Source organism: Oncorhynchus keta, chromosome 13 (assembly GCF_023373465.1).
Source record: "Oncorhynchus keta strain PuntledgeMale-10-30-2019 chromosome 13, Oket_V2, whole genome shotgun sequence".
Lineage (NCBI taxonomy): Eukaryota > Metazoa > Chordata > Actinopteri > Salmoniformes > Salmonidae > Oncorhynchus > Oncorhynchus keta.
Window position 1 is genome coordinate 37,843,313 of NC_068433.1, and position 21,704 is coordinate 37,865,016.

At 42.4% G+C, this 21,704-nt stretch overlaps 1 protein-coding gene and 1 pseudogene across 1 annotated transcript; one reads left to right on the forward strand and one right to left on the reverse strand.

The window, feature by feature from the left end:
* The first annotated feature begins 2,332 nt into the window (after nucleotides 1-2,332).
* Nucleotides 2,333-3,793, forward strand: LOC118392272 (spexin prohormone 1-like). Its single transcript, XM_035784074.1, has 5 exons — nucleotides 2,333-2,476; nucleotides 2,638-2,776; nucleotides 3,053-3,115; nucleotides 3,282-3,368; nucleotides 3,541-3,793. Exons 1-5 carry the CDS (start codon nucleotides 2,471-2,473, stop codon nucleotides 3,603-3,605), a joined length of 360 nt encoding a protein of 119 aa, XP_035639967.1. The 5' UTR covers nucleotides 2,333-2,470; the 3' UTR covers nucleotides 3,606-3,793.
* Nucleotides 3,794-4,136: 343 nt separating this feature from the next.
* LOC118392772 (glycogen [starch] synthase, liver-like) lies at nucleotides 4,137-20,943 on the reverse strand (annotated as a pseudogene).
* Nucleotides 20,944-21,704: the final 761 nt, after the last annotated feature.

Consider the following 21,704-nt stretch of genomic DNA (forward strand, 5'->3'; position numbering starts at 1 on the left):
GTCTCAGCATTTTGCATGAAATGGCTTCTTTCTTTAATTTTGATCAAATATGACCTTAAACAGTGGCTTTAGAAAATAGTCACACCCCTTGACTTTTTCCAAAAGTTGTGTTACAGCCTGAATTTAAAAGTTATTAAATGTAGATGTTTGTTTGTCACTAGACTACATACAACACCCCATAATGTCAAAGTGGAATTACAGTACCAGTCAAAAGTTAGGATACTTCACTACTGACATAGTGTCTTTCAATATGCCCATTTACATTAATGAGCCATTCGGGACAGGCACTACAAAGTCATCCCATTCCCTTAGCTCGGGTCCTTATCCAGCATACCCGGAAGCTACAGAGATGGAGAGAGAGAGGAACAGAACAAACAAACAAACACGCTCATCCATAACATTGATAAGTATAATAAATATTGCTTATATTAAATATGACCACATGTCTGATTATTTCTTTATCCCATAACTGGTTGCTGAAGTAAGTGTGACATGTATGTACTAAGATAGAGAAGTTAACTTGTGTGTCGACCCACATTGTTAACTTATCTGATAATGGAGCAGGGAGGAGTGATGAATGTGTGCGTGTGTTAAAGTACCAAATGCTGCCCGCGGCCAGTGATGGACTTCTACGTCACAATGGCTATCTTCTTCTGTATACCACCCCGACCTTGTCACAACACAACTGATTGGCTCAAACACATTAAGAAGGAAAGCAATTCCACAAATGATCTTTTAACAAGGGACACCTGTTAATTGAAATGCATTCCAGGTGACTACTTCATGAAGCTGGTTGAGAGAATGCCAAGCATGTGCAAAGCTGTCATCAAGGCAAAGGGTGGCTACTTTAAAGAATCTCAAATATAAAATATATTATGATTTGTTTAACACGTTTTTGGTTACTACATGATTCCATATGTGTTATTTCATAGGTTTGATGTCTTCACTTTTATTCTACAATGTAGAAAATAGTAAAAATATAGAAAAACCCTGGACTGAGTAGGTGTGTCCAAACTTTTGACTGGTGCTGTATATTTTTTGACATTTTTACAAATAAAATGTTAAAAAGCTGAAATGTTTTCAGTCAATAAGTATTCAACCTCTTCATTATAGCAAGCCTAAATAAGTTCAGGAGTAAAAATGTGTCTAACAAGTCACATATTAAGTTGCATGGACTCACTCTGTTTGCAATAATAGATTTTGTACATTATTTTTGAATGAGTACCTCATCTCTGTACCCCACACATACAATTCATTATCTGTAAGGTCCCTCAGTCAAGCAGTAAATTTAAAACACAGATTCAACTACAAAGACCAGGAAGGTTTCTCTAAGAAGGGCACCTATTGGTAGATGGCATTTCTTTTCTCATAAAAGCAGACATTGAATATCCCTTTGAGCATGGTGAAGTTATTCATTACACTTTGAATGGTGTATCAATATACCCAATCACTACAAAGATTAAGGCGTCCTTCCTAACTCACTGAGTACCACTATTCATATTTTCAAGCACGGTGGTGGCTGAATGTTATGGATATGCTTGTCATCGGCAAGGACTAGGGATTTTTTTAGGACAAAAATATATGTAATAGAGCTAAGCACCAGCAAAATCCTAGAGGAAAACCTGGTTCAGTCTGCTTTCCAACAGACACTGTGAGACAAATTCACCTTTCAGCAGGAAAATAACCTAAAACACAAGGCCAAATATACACTGGAGTTGCTTACCAATGTCCATCTAATGTTCCTACAGTTTTGACTTAAATCGTCTTGAAAATATATGGCAAGACTTGAAAATGGCTGTCTAACAAAGATCAACAACCAATTTGACAGAGCATGAATAATTTAGATGTTAACCTGCAAATATTGTACAATCAAGGTATTGAAAGCTTTTAGAGAACCAGAAAGACTCACAGCTGTAATTACTAACACGTATTGACTCGGTGGGTCGAATAATTACGTAATGAAGATATACTGTATTACTGTCTAATTTTTCATGACTTTTTAACAAACTTTTGAATTTGTTTCAACTTTGCCATTACAAGGGTATTTTGTGTAGATCATTAACAAATAATGACAATTAAATCCATTGTAATCCCACCTTTGTAACACAATAAATGTGTACAAATTCAAGGGGTGTGAATACTTTTGAAGGCACTGTAGATCTATGATTGCCTTTGGCAGCTAATTGTATACATAAAATGGTGTATTGTGTACATTAAAATGTGAGTAATTGATTTGATTGGTTCCTCTCTGCATTCCCTCTCTGCGCTTGGAGTCCACCTCTCTTTCATCAAATTGACATGACCTATTGCCGTTGACATCCATAACGCGTTGCGCTGTGGGCTACGAGGTCTCCCTCACCAGTCCAATATAAATACAGGGGTAACATCTGCCAAGGCACACAACTTCTGCCCTTTTCCACTTGAAACGGATCTCTACTGGCATTACAGGGATCTAATATCCCCCGTCGCAATGAAGGTAAGTTGCCTGTTTGAGGTACATTTTGATCTTTTGCGTTTTTATGAATGGAGATGAGCATGGCACATGCAAATGATTTCCTTGTCATTCATTTTGAACGCATATTTGTTTTACATTGTCTGCTTGTTCATATAGCACAACTCTACTTTTGACGGTTTCAGGGTGTGAGGACTATTACAGCGTATGCACTTGCTCTTTTACTTCTGGTAACGCTCGTCTCCCATTCGTGGAGCGCACCGAAGGGCAGTTTCCAGAGGAGAAATTGGTCACCTCAGGCAATGCTGTACCTCAAGGGCACCCGTATGTCTTCTACCTATATTAGCCTAATCATACTTTTTGCATTCCTTTGACATACCTTTCAAATGTGTTTCTGCATTTATGTCCTCCACACAGAATAATTGGAAATAATATGTATTTATAAGCTGTTTTTGTGGTTATAATAATCTTTCATGTAAAGGGATTAACATAATTTAAATCTGAAGTTGTCCTATTATCTCCTAATTATGTATGTTTATTTATGAATGCAACTCAAATATATTGTATTTCATAACTGTGTGACTGTGTATGTTATTACAGAGGGACGGCGGTTCATCAGCGAGGACAGGAAAGAGGGAGACGTATATGACACATTACATTTAGGTAAATACAGTACGCTTGTATTTGGCAACACGCACATATTCTTACTTTGTATGGCTCTGCTCCTGTATGGCTCTGTAAAGTAGTACACTGTATGGGGAATAGGGTGATGTGAGATTTTACCATCATCTTTTACCTGTCATTACTCTGTATGGCATCCTCTTTTCAGAGACTCGGAGTCAAAACACAGAGAAACTCAGTGTGAACCAGGCAGCCACAGTCCTGCTCAATTTCCTGCAGCAAGCCAAGGAGGATGGTGAGTTGGGTCATATTGCAGCCTACGGTAATGGTTAAGGACACATCCAAGCTAGCCAGGAAGCGCACACCTCAATAAGCGCTAATTCAGGCATCGGGTTCCCTTAACTACATCCAAGCTATAGGTTTGAAATTGCCATAAAGTTAATTGCACTTATCTTTTTTCGTTTCAGAAGAAGAAAATCCTGAACAGCTGTACTTTCAAGACTTGCCGGCATGGAAAAGAGAGTACTTCTGATGAATTTTATCATGTATTTATTATTGTTGACAACATCCTAATCTATTGCATCTGTTGATCTCTTGTTGTTGGATGTAGACTATTTAATGCGACGTGAGAAAAACACTGGGCTCTTAAAGTACGGCTACACTGAACATGTTTGAATGTATTATTTCAAGAAAATGTTTAATAAAATGATTTTGAATTCATAGCAACACTTGTCTGATCATAGAAGTAATGTACTCAGGACTAGGGTTGGCCATCCCAGGCTATAGAGAGAGAGACCTCTCAATGCAATTCCTGATATATAATTATTGATTCAACGATTCATGTCTCATTTCCTATGGGCGTGAGGGGACTTGATCATCAAAATAATAGCTATTTTCTCTTGGAAAATATGCAAAGGTGGTATGTGTAACAGCTGTTTAAGGCTCAGTGTCCCTACAACAGATCCAATATCGTACGTTCTGGGCTGGAACAAAAACCTGCACATACTGCAGCTCTCACGGACCAGGGTTGGCCATCCCAGGCTAGTAGCGAGAGATCTCTCGGTTGGCAGTCTCTCCTGGGTGTGTCTTCTTGCCCTCGGGGGTGAAACCCACAGTGAAGGGGGCTTTGATGTTCTACCTGTCCCGCTCTGCCAACTCATCTTCATCATATGGCTCTTCGTCATCATCCTCCTCATCACTGTGGTGGGGGTTAGAGTGCACTGACGCCGAGGGGGAAGGGGGGCACAGAGAGAGAGAGAGAGCGAGAGAGAGAGAGAGAGAGAGAGAGAGAGAGAGAGAGAGAGAGAGAGAGAGACACATTATTCATGTCTCTGGACAAACCACAGCGCAACTGCACCTGTACAATACATACAACATACAAACCGTGAACACATGAGCAGAGAAAGAGAGAAACAGGGAGAGGTTGTTTTACTCAAGAAGGAACCTTCTCCGCTGTGCAATGCGGTTTCCGAGCCGGTCACGTGTGCACCTCAGCCACGCTCAAGGTACTAAACGATATCATAACCGCCAACGATAAAAGACAGTACTGTGCAGCCGTCTTCATCGACCTGGCCAAGGCTTTCGACTCTGTCAATCACCATATTCTTATCGACAGACTCAGTAGCCTCGGTTTTTCTAATGACTGCCTTGCCTGGTTCACCAACTACTTTGCAGACAGAGTTCAGTGTGTCAAATCGGAGGGCATGTTGTCCGGTCATCTGGCAGTCTCTATGGAGGTACCACAGGGTTCAATTCTCTTTTCTCTTGTATATATCAATGATGTCGCTCTTGCTGCGGGCGATTCCCTGATCCACCTCTATGCAGACGACACCATTCTGTATACTTCTAGCCCTTCCTTGGACACTATGCTATCTAACCTCCAAATGAGCTTCAATGCCATACAACACTCCTTCCGTGGCCTCCAACTGCTCTTAAACGCTAGTAAAACCAAATGCATGCTTTTCAACCGTTCGCTGCCTGGTTCCGACCTAGAATATGTGGACATCTATAAGTACCTAGGTGTCTGGCTAAACTGCTCACTCTCCTTCCAGACTCATATCAAACATCTCCAATCCAAAATCAAATCTAGAGTCGGCTTTCTATTTCGCAACAAAGCCTCCTTCACTCACGCCGCCAAACTTACCCTAGTAAAACTGACTATCCTACCGATCCTCGACTTTGACAATGTCATCTGCAAAATAGCTTCCAATACTCTACTCAGCAAACTGGATGCAGTTTATCACAGTGCCATCCGTTTTGTTACTAAAGCACCATATTACCACCCACCACTACGACCTGTATGCTCTAGTCGGCTGGCCCTCGCTACATGTTTGCCGCCAGACCCACTGGCTCCAGGTCATCTACAAGTCCATGCTAGGTAAAGCTCTGCCTTATCTCAGTTCACTGATCACGATGGCAACACCAACCCATAGCACACGCTCCAGCAGGTGTATCTCACTGGTCATCCCTAAAGCCAAAACCTCATTTGGCCGCCTTTCCTTCCAGTTCTCTGCTGCCAGTGACTGGAACGAATTGCACAAATCTCTGAAGTTAGAGACTTTTTATCTCCCTCACCAACTCTAAACATCTGCTATCTGAGCAGCTAACTGATCGCTGCAGCTGTACATAGTCCATCGGTATATAGCCCACCCAATTTACCTACCTCATCCCCATACTGTTTTTATTTTATTTACTTTTCTGCTCTCACACCAGTATCTCTACCTGCACATGTTCATCTGATCATTTATCACTCCAGTGTTAATCTGCTAAATTGTAATTATTCGCTCCTATGACCTATTTATTGCCTACCTCCTCCTGCCTTTTGCACACAATGTACATAGATTCTTTCTTTTTTTCTACTGTTATTGACTTGTTTATTGTTTATTGTTCACTCCATGTGTAACTCTGTGTTGTTGTCTGTTCACACTGCTATGCTTTATCTTGGCCAGGTCGCAGTTGCAAATGAGAATTTGTTCTCAACTAGCCTACCTGGTTAAATAAAGGTGAAATAAATCAAATAAAATACAAATTTAAATGTAAAAAAGGAAGTGCTCAGAAAACAGTAGTAAGAGATTGGACAAATACCAAAGGATGTCTTGTCATTTACTAAACTGCCGGTCCACTATGTAGATTCCTGAGAGGAGCGGGACAGGTACGGACCAGTGAGACGCAGGAATAATGTATTCCATTCTATTATAAACAGAGTATTTATTCTATTCTAAACTGCTGACTTGAAGTAGGGGCTATAAAAAGAGAGTCACTCTGTTCTTCTGGGTTTTCGGGGAACTCCCCAAATATATCAGAGCTCTTCCATAAGAGGTCAATCAAACTATGCACTGATTTGGTTATGAAACTGAAGAGGTGTGTACGCATGTACTGTACATACCGCATGCTGTGGTGTCTGACACATGTTCCTCCAAAAAGCAGCCGAAGCCAGACAGGTTGGTGGTCACACTGGGTATCCCCCATCACAGTACACTCAGCTGGGGAACAACAACAACGACAACATAATAGTGCACCCACACATCACACACATGAAGGAATACACAAAAACAGAGACATAAACATTAGCCAGAGAAAACCAAAGTGATGGAGTTTATGTTTGCAGGCTGTATAAGTGTGACAGGTCACCTGGTGTGTATCCCCAGGGCTCGTAGTAAGAAGGGAAGACCCCCAGGCGACAGCCTCGTACAAACTCCCTATTGTCCATAGGAAGCAGGGGACTGGTGGGGGACAGGAACTCTGGGTGGAACACTATCTGATAGTATCAGGAAACATGTCTGTTAGTACCATTTAGAATAAAATATAGATCAGCACTACACTGGCTATACTGTATGCTCTAAGGGTCCTCTGTAGCTCAGTTAGTAGAGCATGGCGCTGGCAACACTAGGATAGTGGGTTTGATTTCCAGGACCAAACATATGTCAAATCTATGCACGCATTACTGTAAGTAACCAAGGATAAAAGTGTCTGCTAAATGGCATATACTGTATACTCTAATGCAGGGGTTCCCAAACGTTTTGGTTCATGACCCACCATAAGTGTTGTGCGGTGAAAAGACATACACAGAGACCAAAGAATAAGTCAAACATATTCTCGTGGCAGCGGAGAGGAAATTTCAAAGCTGATCTCTTGCAATTCCACACATCCTGCCATGGAGCTGAAAGAAAATGTTGCAGTTTTAAAGCCAGTTTCCTGAAATTCTATACATTTTGCCATGGATAATGGTTTGTTCTTATGCTCAAACATTATAACAAAGTCAATGGGGGCCTAATTGTCTAGCTTTTATTTAGTTGATTGTAAATTCTCAACAATTATAAGTTATTTTAGAAAAATGTGTAAGTCCATTATCTTTTCCACATACTTTCTATTTGATTTTAGTCCTTTAAGTTTACAATGAAAGCGTTTTTCTATACCAATGTCATCCCGACCAACAGTTTGGGAACCGCTGCTCTAATGGGGGGAAAAAAACACTTTGATAGTACATTACATAAAAGCAACAGGTATTACTTATCATAAGCACGCATGAGCCTTTATGATACTTTCTATATTGTCAATGTCTCGGCTGCCAGACCTTCTCCAGACAATTCTTCAACTGGTTTAACACAATAAACGAGGCAAAACATTATCATAAACAAACACGGACATCGAACGAACATCCTGCAGACCTTGACTCGGTCAGTGCGAGCGCTGAAGAGGCCGATGCGTCCCACGTTGGACAGGATGGGGTCAGAGGTGTCATCCCGCACGCTGTGAGTGGTCACTGGAGGAAGGCTGTCTCTCTGCAGAGAGAGAGACAGACAGACTACAGTGTGTGTGTGTGTGTGTGTGTGTGTGTGTGTGTGTGTGTGTGTGTGTGTGTGTGTGTGTGTGTGTGTGTGTGTGTGTGTGTGTGTGTGTGTGTCTGTGCACGTGCCTGTGCTGTGACTGCGTCATCAGTGTGCACGTGCCTTGAGCAGTAAACATGGCGCGTATATCAACATCTATAAGTCACTGATCCATGACTAACAACCTTTACGGGTAGACATCAGGAATATGGATCTGAAGAAGAATATCTATCCATTGGCCTAATGGTATTTAATGATTCTCTTCTCTTGGGATTACCCTCAAAAGAAACACAAGCCTTTCTCCCAGAAGATATTAACTTGCTTGTAAAAGAGTTGCTGAACAGACAGTAATGCGAAATACATGTCACAAGTGAACAGGCTGCTACATCTCACGTCAGCTCTGAGGCGTAAGAACTTAGCAGACATGCAAAGCCATTTGTCACCCTAACCACTGTGTGAATGCAGCAAAAGTGCAGACAGACAAGTCATTCTGCGCTGGTCCATCTCAGGGCCAACGGAAACGGCAACGGCCACCATCTGTCCACCAATCGAACACCTGTGTCATCCTTTTAACGCCTGAACACGTGTGACATGAATAAATCTATGTGACAACGCCATTGTTATTGGCACTTTGCTATTAAACACTGCAACACCATCCAATCTATTGGCCCATGGCCTGGTGTTATGGAGGTTCAATGATTAACACTGGGCTGTATAACTGCAGGGTCCATTCATTCATGGTTTTAGCACCAGGTGTCCCCCAGTCCCATTCTGAATTGATCACCTTACAGGGTCATAGCTCACATTGATCCTATCGGCCCATTCCACCACATCAATGTTTAGTTACTCCATTCAGAAAACAGCAGGGTACAACGTATGGGGATTTTCTGGACGATACATCACTATATTACCTTGTTGTCCAGTTTTCTCTGTCTTTCTACCACTCTGGTTGTCTCACACCCCAACTCTGTTTTATTTGATGTTCATCACACAAATGTCTATATGCCAGTCTTTTAATCATAGTGTAGACCTGACCCAATCTACAATATGGTGACTGTCAGCATTCTCAACAACCTAACACTTAATGGCTTTATTACTGTGTATAATGCACTTCTTACAACTATTCTATTCTATAACCTTTACCGCAGTATATTTCATACATGATCTGTCTCTTCAACTCCTACCTGTGTGGCATAGATGGCTCTCTTCGTGACGGTGAAGTCGTCTCTGTCCGTGATGGTGTCCAATACAGGGATGTCTCCTCTGAAGACATCATGAGGTCATCAGCAGGTCAGAAAAGCAACACTCAAGTAATCACATTAGAACCCGCATTGACAAGCCCTTCATTAACACAGAGGCTCGTTCCACACTTTGGTAACGTGGAAGACCCAAAGGTCACACACCATCCCTATGAATTGACCCCCCCCCCCCATTTGTTTTGTACACTGCTGCTACTAGCTGTTTATTATCTATGCATAGTCACTACACCCCTACCTACATGTACAAATTACCTCAACTAAGCTGTATCCCTTCTCACTGACTGGTACCCCCTGTATATAGACCAGTTAGTGTTATTTTATTGTGTTACTTTTTATTATTTTTGGTAAATATTTTCTTAACTCTTCTTGAACTGCACTGTTGGTTAAGGGCTTGTAAGTAAGCATTTCAGGGTAAGGTACTTGTTGTATTCTACACTTGTTGTATTCTACACTTGTTGTATGTGACAAATAACATTTGATTTCTAACACCTGGATATGTTTATTTTTGAACCATTCCACTGTAAATTTTGCTTTATGTTTTGGATCATTGTCTTGTTGGAAGACAAATCTCCGTCCCAGTCTCAGGTCTTTTGCAGACTCCATCAGGAGTCTTCCAGAATGGTCCTGTATTTGGCTCCATCCATCTTCCCATCAATTTTAACCATCTTCCCTGTCCCTGCTGAAGAAAAGCAGGCCCAAACCATGATGCTGCCACCATCATGTTTGACAGTGGGGATGGTGTGTTCAGGGTGATGAGCTGTGTTGCTTTTACGCCAAACATAACGTTTTGCATTGTTGCCAAAAAGTTCCATCTGACCAGAGCACCTTCTTCCACATGTTTGGTGTGTCTCCCAAACTTTAAACAACACTTTGTATGGATATCTTTAAGAAATGGCTTTCTTCTTGCCACTCTTCCATAAAGGCCAGATTTGTGCAATATACGACTGATTGTTGTCCTATGGACAGAGTCTCCCACCTCAGCTGTAGATCTCTGCAGTTCATCCAGAGTGATCATGGGCCTCTTGGCTGCATCTCTGATCAGTCTTCTCCTTGTATGAGCTGAAAGTTTAGAGGGACGGCCAGGTCTTGGTAGATTTGCAGTGGTCTGATACTCCTTCCATTTCAATATTATCGCTTGCACAGTGCTCCTTGGGATGTTTAAAGCTTGGGAAATCTTTTTGTATCCAAATCCGGCTTTAAACTTCTTCACAACAGTATCTCGGACCTGCCTGGTGTGTTCCTTGTTCTTCATGATGCTCTCTGCGCTTTTAACGGACCTCTGAGACTATCACAGTGCAGGTGCATTTATACGGAGACTTGATTACACACAGGTGGATTGTATTTATCATCATTAGTCATTTAGGTCAACATTGGATCATTCAGAGATCCTCACTGAACTTCTGGAGAGAGTTTGCTGCACTGAAAGTAAAGGGGCTGAATAATTTTGCACGCCCAATTTTTCAGTTTTTGATTTGTTAAAAAAGTTTGAAATATCCAATAAATGTCGTTCCACTTCATGATTGTGTCCCACTTGTTGTTGATTCTTCACAAAAAAATACAGTTTTAGATCTTTATGTTTGAAGCCTGAAATGTGGCAAAAGGTCGCAAAGTTCAAGGGGGCCGAATACTTTCGCAAGGCACTGTATTTTGATTTGTTTAACACTTTTTTGGTTACTACATGATTCCATATGCGTTATTTCATAGTTTTGATGTCTTCACTATTATTCTACAATGTAGAAAATAGTAGAAATAAAGAAAAACCCTTGAATTAGTAGGTGTGTCTAAACTTTTGACTGGTACTGTCGTTAGCAGTATATTGGATAACAAACTTGAAAACATAATTAGGACTTAATTATTACCCATAGAAGTGTCCCCTGATAAATTCCTGAATCGGACCCTGGCTAGTGGAGTGAAGGTTCTGGGAACTCGTGCATGGCTGAGAACTTCTTGATGTTCAATCCGTTCGGCATCACCATATCTGTACAGTAGATAGAGAGAAACCCAGCCTATTCAATATCAAATATCCCTGCTCTGTCACTTTATGTTCAATAGGAGTACAGTTGTAAAGTACAGTTGCAAAGACATGGGCACAGTGGACAGCAGCTCTCTCCAGACAGTAGCGATGGTAGACCTGCCCCTCACCAGCCTCCTGGTCTATGTTGAGCTGACAGGGGCACATCAGAAATCAACACAAGAGTCATTAATATGTAATTATTAAGAGATAACTATTGTGTATTTACCAATTGTCATGTACATTCTAAGTAAATATCAGTTAAATACTGAATGTAACCTGTGATTAAAACTATTTCAAATGTTCTACACTAACTATTATTGGGGCTATGGGGTTCATTTTGAGTTTGACAAATGTTTGAAGTAAGGCTCTCCCTTGAGTAACCTGTCTGCCAGCGAGGAGGAGGCTTCCTGTTCCTCTCCATAATGAGAAGCTGCTGTCAATTACCCAGCCTGCTCAGTGAATGACCTTTAGGTCCACAATGACCTTTTTACACTTAGCCTGAGGGCCAATTACAGTACCATACAACCAGCGCAAACACAACACAGACCCATAGCTTACTGACACACAGGGGAGACACTGGGAGAAACTCTAAATCTAACAAAAACACCTGACTCTGTGACAAGCAAAACATTTTCTGAAGCATTTGAATAACAAAGCCACAGACCTATAGCTCACTGACGCACTGGAGAGATACTGGGGAAAACAAAACTCAAACTAACTCAAACGACGCTTAATGTATTATTACCCCAACATTGTTAAAGCTGAAAAAGTTAGTGAGGAATTTAAATAACAAAAGTTTATAGGTTTGTGTGTGTGGCCTCTTTACCTTGTCCAATTTGTTATAGAAGTCCACATTTCCGGCACAGAGGTATTGTCCCAACAGAGTGGCATGGGTTGTGAGGATGGTTGCCAAGGGAATCTTCTGCAAGCGACAGAGAATAAGTCCTCCCCCTGCCTGCCACTCATGGAAATGGTCGAGGGCATTGGGCGAGTCTCCAAGCTGGTCGGTTAACTAGGAATGAAATCAACAAACTACTTATGATTATCTCTATCATCTCATATTACCCAAGAGGGTGAATATGTTTTGAGTAAAAAGAAGTAGGCTACTGTATCGTTTATTTTTAAAGGTATCGGACATTAAAGTATTCACATCGAGCAGATATCCATGACTTCAAAAAACAAACCCATACAGCAATCTTTAAACCTCTTTCAGAGTATTTTTCACAGCATCCTGAAAAAGCTGACAAATTACCTCTTTAAAGAACCAGGCAACCATGGATCCAAAAACGTTTGCCTCACTGTCATGGGCGGGCATACCGATAACCCCAGGCGTCCCACAGATCCCCCTTCCATCGGTCCAGGTTCCAGGCTGCTGACCCCGTGTCAAATAGGACCACATAGGGACTGCCCTCGATCAGCCAGCGTCTAGAAGACAGTACCAACCAACACGAGTCCCACAATCACAGTATCAAACACAAGGGGCAATGCTGAAATACCACTAAATAATAGTTTCTGAAGCTGCTGATGGATTTGTTTGTCTCTGATCCTGGAGATGGTGTTTTATCTGCCAATTTGGGGATTCATCATCTCTATCTAACTCCATTGGCGTTAACAGTGTCGGCCTACTTCTGTAGAAGTGCATGTCTGCCCTCTTCTGGACAGAAAGTACTACTACAGGATTGTGTATTCTCCAATTGCATGTCCCACCTATAGAATAGAATAGAAAATCATATAATATAATACATCTGTAGTAGAGTACCAGGCAGCCGCGCACATAGCTTTCTTGGTGGCTGGGTTTTTTGGGGCTCACACTGCTCCACCTGGGTCTTGAAATTGTGTTTCGTAAAACGACCCCATCGTGAATAACCCCATTTGAAAATAAGAATGTGTTCTTAACTGACTTGCCTGGTTAAATAAAGGTAAAATAAATAAAAATACGTTCTCCCCCCATTCGTCCACTGTTATCTTGGCCCTGGTCTGGATCACTGTGTGGATCCCACAAACTTTCTAACTTGTGACTTGTTATGACACACATAAGGGGTGTGTCCACATATTAAGATATAGTTCTGCATGATATTGTGTATTTTGCACGATTAATAGTCTAAATTAACGAAAGTAAAAATGTTAAAAAGTAACACAATAAAACATCAAGAATGATGCTATATACAGGGAGTTGCGGTACAGAGTCAATGTGCGGGGGTACAGGTTAGTTGAGGTAATTTGTACATGTAGGACGGGGTCAAATGACTATGCATAGCTAATAAACCAGCGAGTAGCTGCAGTGTAAAAACAAAAGGGGGGGTCAATGCAAGTAGTCCGTGTGGCCATTTTAGTAATTGTTCAGCAGTCTTATGGCTTTGGGGTAGAAGCTGTTAAGGAGCCTTTTGGACCTAGACTTCGCTCTCTGGTATTGCTTGCCATGCGGTAGCAGAGAAAACAGTCTATGACTAGGGTGACTGGAGTCTTTGGCAATTTTTGGGGCCTTCCTCTGACACCTCCTAGTATATAGGTCCTGGATGGCAGGAAGCTTGGCCCCAGTGATGTACTGGTGTAACAGTATAACTTTAGACCGTCCCCTCGCCCATACCCAGGCGCGAACCAGGGACCCTCTGCACACATCAATAACAGTCACCCTCGAAGCATCGTTACCCATCGCTCCACAAAAGCCGCGGCCCTTGCAGAGCAAGGGGAACTACTACTTCAAAGTCTCAGAGCAAGTGACGTCACCGATTGAAACGCTATTTAGCGTGCACCGCTAACTAAGTTAGCCGTTTCACATCCATTACACTGGGCTGTACTCACTACACTCTGTAGCGCCTTGCGGTCAGATGCCGAGCAGTTGCTATACCAGGCGGTGATGCAACTGGTCAGGATGCTCTCGATGGTGCAGCTGTAGGTCTTTTTGAGGATCTGGGGACCCATGCCAAATCTTTTCGGTCTCCTGAAGGTGAAAAGGCGTTCTTCACGACTTTCTTGGGGTGTTTGGACCATGATGGTTTGTTGGTATTGTGGACACCAAGGAACTTGAAACTCTTGACCCACTCAACTACAGCCCTGTCGATGTGAATGGGGCGTGTTCGGCACCCCTTTTCCTGTAGTCGATCTTCTCCTTTGTCTTGCTCACGTTGAGGGAGAGGTTGTTGTCCTGGCACCACACTGCCAGGTCTCTGGCCTCCTCCCTATAGGCTGTCTCACCACGCAGTTGTGGGTAAACAGGGAGTACAGGAGTACATCAGCGTGGCAGATGTGTTGTTGCCTACCCTTACCACCCGGGGGCGGCCGGTCAGGAAGTCCCGGATTCAGTTGCAGAGGGAGGTGTTTAGTCCCAGGGTACTTAGCTTAGTGATGAGCTTTGTGGAGTGAACTAGTTGACTGCATATACAGTGGTTCACTAATCCCCAACACTGCATAAGTGATGACCTCTGAACTCTTCACAACAACGACAGGATAGACTCAGACAACAGATCCGTCAATATACAGTGCACAGAACTGAAGAGCCCTACTCTACAAAACGTCCATTGTTTCTATGATCATTGGGACTCTCATGTCTAGTTCAGTAAGGTTAAGGTTCATACAGTGTATACAACAATAGTACATATGGTTCACACATCCTGTTACACAAACATTAAGACAAATGTATTTGACAGAGATTGTGTATTTATCTTCAATTAAATGTCTAACATTTCAGACAGTGAGACAGTTAATATTCTCCAATCACACTGTATTTTCAATGTATTTCAATATTTGCTCTTTTGGGACCAAAGATTCAAAGATGACCATATTTAGCAAAAAGAAGATGACAGGTGACACTGGCATTAGGCTAAACTGTCACAGCTCCAGAGGAATGTTAAGATGATCCTCCCTATCATGATAGTATCCCATATCTGACCACTCTGGACCAATAATCCAGGGGTCGTGAACTTTTCAAGAGTTGCTCCATATTTGTACACTTCACTGCGACCCATCTTTACACAAAAGTAGTAACATTGCCTAAAATAAGTGATGTGCTATTAAAATTGCATGATCATCAATGGTATCTGTAGACAATGCATACAACTTTGCATCCACTGTCACTATAACATTTACTGAAGAGGGACACAAAACAATTATACTCCAAGAACCAAGACCATTAAAAGAGACTTTACAGTGAATTGTCTATCTCCATACAGATAATTCTCGGTCAAGTAATACTAAGGTTTATTAGTAACCTCCCAGGCTGCTTCAAACAAGAGCAGGTCGTCTACAGGTAGAACTTCCTCATCCCACAGAGGCAGACCCGTTCAGTGACGTCATGGATAAGGGACGGGTCAGGGGCAAAAAAAGGTAAGTGATGAGAGCAACTGATGCTCTCTCAGTGTGTTGGTCCTCTCCTCTGTAGGTTCAACAGTAAACTGTCTATCTTCTCACATCGAAATATGCCACTGGAGTTCAGTTGGACTCAGAAGAGGATACAACACACATCCCATGGTCCCAGTTCGTCATTCCTAGAAGTCCACTGTCCAGGCCGACTACTTTTTGTGATTGAATCTGACCCTCGTCTTTGAACAGAAAGTCAACATTCCCTGGCTGCATGCAAGGGACTGAAGTCCACACACAGACATCAAGAGTAATGTTTTGACAAAGCCAATAGTGAGCAAAGGTGGAAAATATACAGATATAGGATCTTAATTTGAGCCAGTTTGCTACAGCAGGAAAATAATCCTGCAGCAATAGGAAATTAGAATTATCATGTGGATTTTAATGAATGGACATTTTTATGGGGGTTGATACGTTTTTGGTTACTGGAAATAACAAGCTTTAAAAGCATTTTTAAAACTCAAATACACCACAAGTTTGCATTTCCTACTGTGCAGGACAATTCTCAGCAACAAAAGAGATATTAGATATTGTATTTTTTACATAAAAATGCAAATATTTATTATTTATATTATGAATTTGACCCTACTATTTATAGGGCTACAGTTCCTTATTTAAGCAATGTAGACTATATTAGGACTACTGGAGTTGTATTATCATGCATATCATATGTCTGCAATTAAGGGACCTCAACATTAATTACAAAAGCCTAAATAATGACGCAAATTACACTTTTGTTTTGAAACAATAGTTTATGTTAGGGGGAAAAAAACTGTCATTGCGTCAAAAACAAAACCTAGGTAGACTACAGTTACTTTCTGCTGATGATCACGCAGAATTATGTGACGCAATGTTTGCTTGAACTTTGCTTCTCCTCGTTCAGTGGCAGCCAAGTGTTAGGGCTGTGCAGTGGATCAACACATTGAAACCTGACCTCGCTCTTAATCCATGTTCAGTCCATGTAGCCTTTTCAAGCGAACCAACATCAAATCAAATCAAACAGGTGTTTGACCTTACAGTGAAATGCTTACTTTACTACAAGCCCTTAACCAACAATGCAGTTTTAAGAAAATCCCCCCCCCCCAAAAGTAAGAGATAAGAATAACAAATAATAAAAGAGCAGCAGTAAATAACAATAGTGGGGCCATGTACAAATCAAATCAAATCAAATGTATTTGTCACATACACATGGTTAGCATATGTCAATGCGAGTGTAGGGAAATGCTTGTGCTTCTAGTTCCGACAATGCAGTAATAACCAACGAGTAATCTAGCCTAACAATTCCAAAACTACTACCTTATACACACAAGTGTAAAGGGATAAAGAATATGTACATACAGATATATGAATGAGTGATGGTACAGACGGCATAGGCAAGAGGCAGTAGATGGTATCGAGTACAGTATATACATATGAGAATAGTAATGTAGGGTATGTAAACAAAGTGACATAGTTTAAAGTGGCTAGTGAGACATGTATTACATAAAGATGCAGTAGATGATATAGAGTACAGTATATACTTATACATATGAGATGAGTAATGTAGGGTATGTAAACATTATATTAAGTAGCATTGTTTAAAGTGGCTAGTGATATATTTTACATCAATTTCCATTATTAAAGTGGCTGGAGTTGAGTCAGTGTGTTGGCAGCAGCCACTCAATGTTAGTGGTGGCTGTTTAACAGTCTGATGGCCTTGAGATAGAAGCTGTTTTTCAGTCTCTCGGTCCCTGCTTTGATGCACCTGTACTGACCTTGCCTTCTGGATGATAGCTGGGTAAACAGGCAGTGGCTCGGGTGGTTGTTGTCCTTGATGATCTTTATGGCCTTCCTGTGACATCGGGTGGTGTAGGTGTCCTGGAGGGCAGGTAGTTTTCCCCCGGTGATGAGTTGTGCAGACCTCACTACCCTCTGGAGAGCCTTATGGTTGTGGGCGGAGCAGTTGCCGTACCAGGCGGTGATACAGCCCGACAGGATGCTCTCGATTGTGCATCTGTAGAAGTTTGTGAGTGCTTTTGGTGACAAGCCGAATTTCTTCAGCCTCCTGAGGTTGAAGAGGCGCTGCTGCGCCTTCTTCACGACGCTGTCTGTGTGGGTGGACCAATTCAGTTTGTCTGTGATGTGTACGCCGAGGAACTTAAAACTTACTACCCTCTCCACTACTGTCCCATCGATGTGGATAGGGGGGTGCTCCCTCTGCTGTTTCCTGAAGTCCACAATCATCTCCTTTGTTTTGTTGACGTTGAGTGTGAGGTTATTTTCCTGACACCACACTCCGAGGGCCCTCACCTCCTCCCTGTAGGCCATCTCGTCATTGTTGGTAATCAAGGGGGGTACCAATACAGTGTCAATGTGCGGGGGGCACCGGTGTCGAGGTAATTGAGATAATTATGTACATGTAGGTAGAGTAATTAAAGTGGCTATGCAAAGATAATAACAGAGAGTAGAAGCAGCGTAAGGGGGGGCAATGCAAATAGTCTGGGTAGCCATTTGATTAGATGTTCAGGAGTATTATGGCTTGGGGGTAGAAGCTGTTTAGAAGCCTCTTGGACCTAGACTTGGCACTCCGGTACCGCTTGCTGTGCGGTAGCAGAGAGAACAGTCTTTGACAATTTTTAGGGCCTTCCTCTGACAACACCTGGTATAGAGGTCCAGGATGGAAGCTTGGCCCCGGTGATGTACTGGGCCGTACACACTACCCTCTGTAGTGACTTGCGGTCGGAGGCCGAGCAGCTGCCATACCAGGCAGTGATGCAACCAGTCAGGATGCTCTCGATGGTGCAGCTGTAAACTCTTTTGAGGATCTGAGGACCCATGCCAAATCTTTTCAGTCTCCTGAGGGGGAATAGCTTTTGTTGTGCCCTCTTCACTACTGTCTTGGTGTGCTTGGACCATGTTAGTTTGTTGGTGATGTGGACACGAAGAAACTTGAAGCTCTCAACCTTTTCCACTACAGCCCCGTCGATGATAATGGGGGCGTGCTCGATCCTCCTTTCCTGTTGTCCACAATCATCTCCTTTGTCTTGATCACATTGAGGGAGAGGTTGTTGTCCTTGCACCACACGGTCAGGTCTCTGACCTCCTCCCTATAGACTCTCATCGTTGTCGATGATCAGGCTGTTGTGTCATCAGCAAACTTAATGATAGTGTTGGAGTCGTATCTGGCTGTGCAGTCATGAGGGAACAGGGAGTACAGGAGGGGACTGAGCACGCACCCCTGAGGGATCCCTGTGTGGAGGATCAGCGTGGCGGATGTGGTGTTACCTACCCTTACCACTTGGGGGCAGCCCATCAGGAAGTCCAGGATATAGTTGCAGAGGGAGGTGTTTAGTCCCAAGGTCCTTAGCTTAGTGATGAGCTTTGAGGGCACTATGGTGTTGAACGGTGGGCTGTAGTCAATGAATAGCATTCTCACATAGGTGTTCCTTTTTTCCAGATGGGAAAGGGCAGTGTGGCATGTAATAGAGATTGCATGATCTGTGGATCTGCTGGTGCGGGTTGCAAATTGGAGTGGTTCTAGGGTTTCTGAGATACTGGTGTGAGCAATGATCTGCTTTTCAAAGCATTTCATGGCTACAGACTTGAGTGCTTCGGGTCGGTCGTCATTTAGGCAGGTTACCTTAGTGTTCTTGGGAACAGGGACTATGGTGGTCTGCTTGAAACTCAGACAGGGAAAGGTTGAAAATGTCAGTGAAGACACTTGCCAGTTGGCAGTGCATGCTCGGAGTACATGTCCTGGTAAACCATCTGGCCCAGCGGCCTTGTGAATGTTGACCTGTTTAAAGGTCTTACTCACATCGGCTGCGGTGAGCTTGTTCATACAGTCGCCTTGAACATCTGATGCTCTCATGCATGATTCAGTGTTACTTGCCTCGAAGTGAGCATTATTTAGCTCATCTGGTAGGCTCGTGTCACTGGGCAGCTCTCGGCTGTGCTTCCCTTTTGTAGTCTGTAATAGTTTGCAAGACCTGCTGCATCCGATGAGCGTCGGAGTACGTTTTGCCTGTTTTATGGTTCGTCGGAAGGCATAGCGGGATTTCTTATAAGCTTCCAGGTTAGAGTCCCTTTCCTTGAAAGTGGCATCTCTACCCTGTAGCTCAGTGCGAATGTTGCCTGTAATCCATGGCTTCAGGTTGGGGTATGTACGTACAGTCACTGTGAGGACAACGTCCTAAATGCATTTATTGATAAAGCCAGCGACTGATGTGGTATACCCCTCAATGCCATCGGAAGAATCCCAAAATATATTCCAGTCTGTGCTAGCGAAACAGTCCTGTAGTTTAGCATCTGCTTCATCTGACCACTTTTTTATAGACCGAATCACTGGTGCTTCCTGCTTTAATTTTTGCTTTGCACCCCCATAGTCCTATTTTTCAATATTGCCTAGCCTATAGGTGGTTTAGCCTATAGGTAGGCATATTGGTCGTATATGGCATAATTTGTCATTAAATAATCTGGGTTTAATTCCCAGAAATAGTCCCCATATGTTGTGTTGGCTATGCAAACACTTGGCACCCACATGCGTCCTGAATGAGTTGTGTTTTAAGCATGGGGTTGAATGTTGGTCAAATAGAATGCATCCATTTCTGATGGCCCAACATTACAAGAATCAATCATGGGTGAAGTAATTGATATGGATGTCAAGCAAACGCATAATTGATATTTGGCTAGTGTCTGCTGCCCAAAATCTTCCCATATCCCTCAAACCTCTCATGCACTCAAGCAAACAGCATCAATTCAACAATGACCACATCTGACAGTCAAATGTTCAGAGAAAAGTCATCCCTTGGCGCGGATTGTCAACATTTCCTAGAAGGTAATGAATTATTCATTTCAGCACCACTAAACAGTGGACAGCGCCGCGAACGCGACTCATCCGCTGTCATCTCGCTCCTAACAATCCAGTGCATACAGACGGAAATATAAAAGGCAGAGAATACACGTCATGCATCAAAGAAAGACAGCTTAGTGTAGATGACCACACATTGTTTCTTGCTGCATTGGTTGGATGCGAAGTGTGATCACTTGGATTTTGACAGAATGAGAATGCTGGCATTTTTCCTGATTTGTGCGATAATTCGCCAGTATGGAACATGGGGGACTCCAACTCCAGGATTTGGGTGGACGGATATTCCAGGTAATTTCTTGCTTTGATATATTCTAATGACTTTTTGATTTCTTATAGGTTCATTTTCTTCTCATAGTGTCCTTAGACGAACTTTTTAATATCCAAAATTAATAAAATAAGATTTGATGCTCTCTCTTTTCTCAGGACATACACCTGCTAAGGCGCAAGAGGGGCACTCTGTTGTGATGAGAAGTAAGGTCGTCAGTCCGAATTTACCTGACGATGCGAACCTTTGTTACCTTTTGAAAGAAGGTGATGAAGACCAGCAACAAATTATCTGCAAACATCGTTTAACTCGGACCAGCAAATTCAACTTCAACCCGTTTGGTCTCCGATTTGGAAAGCGCGACAGATTTAACCCATCCAAGGCCAAACTCATAAGATCCAGTACAAGCAAATTGTTGCCTATTCTACTCTACTTCAGAGAACTAGAAATTCCTGCCTAAATTGGTCCTTCCCAAGAAGGAACCAATGTTTAAACAATGGAGATGGTCAATTGCTTTTGCTATAGCAGTTATAGCAGCATCCTTATAACCATTCACTCATGAGGTTAAGAGTTTGTGTGTCATATTGTCTACTTATAAGGTGGGTTTGGGAAATACAAGTCTGCTGAATAAATTTTTTGTACATGTCTTGTGTGATGTAATTATTACACCTTGTAATCACAATAAGGAAAATACACTCAATCGCTAAAAGCACACTACATGACCAAAAGTATGTGGATACCTGCTCATCGAACATCTCATTCCAAAATCATGGGCATTAATATGTATTTGGTCCCTCCTTTGCTGCTATACCAGCCTCCACTCTTCTAGGAAGGCTTTCCACTCACTAGATGTTGGAACATTGCTGCAGGGAATTACTTCCATTCAGCCACAAGAGCATTAGTGAGGTCAGGCACTGATGTTGGGCGATTAGGCCTGGCTCGCAGTCGGCGTTCCAATTCATCCCAAAGGTGTCCTATGGAGTTGAGGTCAGGGCTCTGTGCAAGCCAGTAAAGTTCTTCCACACTGATCTCAACACAATTTCTGTATAGACCTCACTTTGT

Bases quoted from the DNA above. Each gene is read 5' to 3' on its own strand.
- LOC118392272 (XM_035784074.1), top strand. The intron at 3,116-3,281 runs GTAAATACAGTA...TCCTCTTTTCAG, and splicing joins ATATGACACATTACATTTAG to AGACTCGGAGTCAAAACACA. The intron at 3,369-3,540 runs GTGAGTTGGGTC...TTTTCGTTTCAG, and splicing joins GCAGCAAGCCAAGGAGGATG to AAGAAGAAAATCCTGAACAG.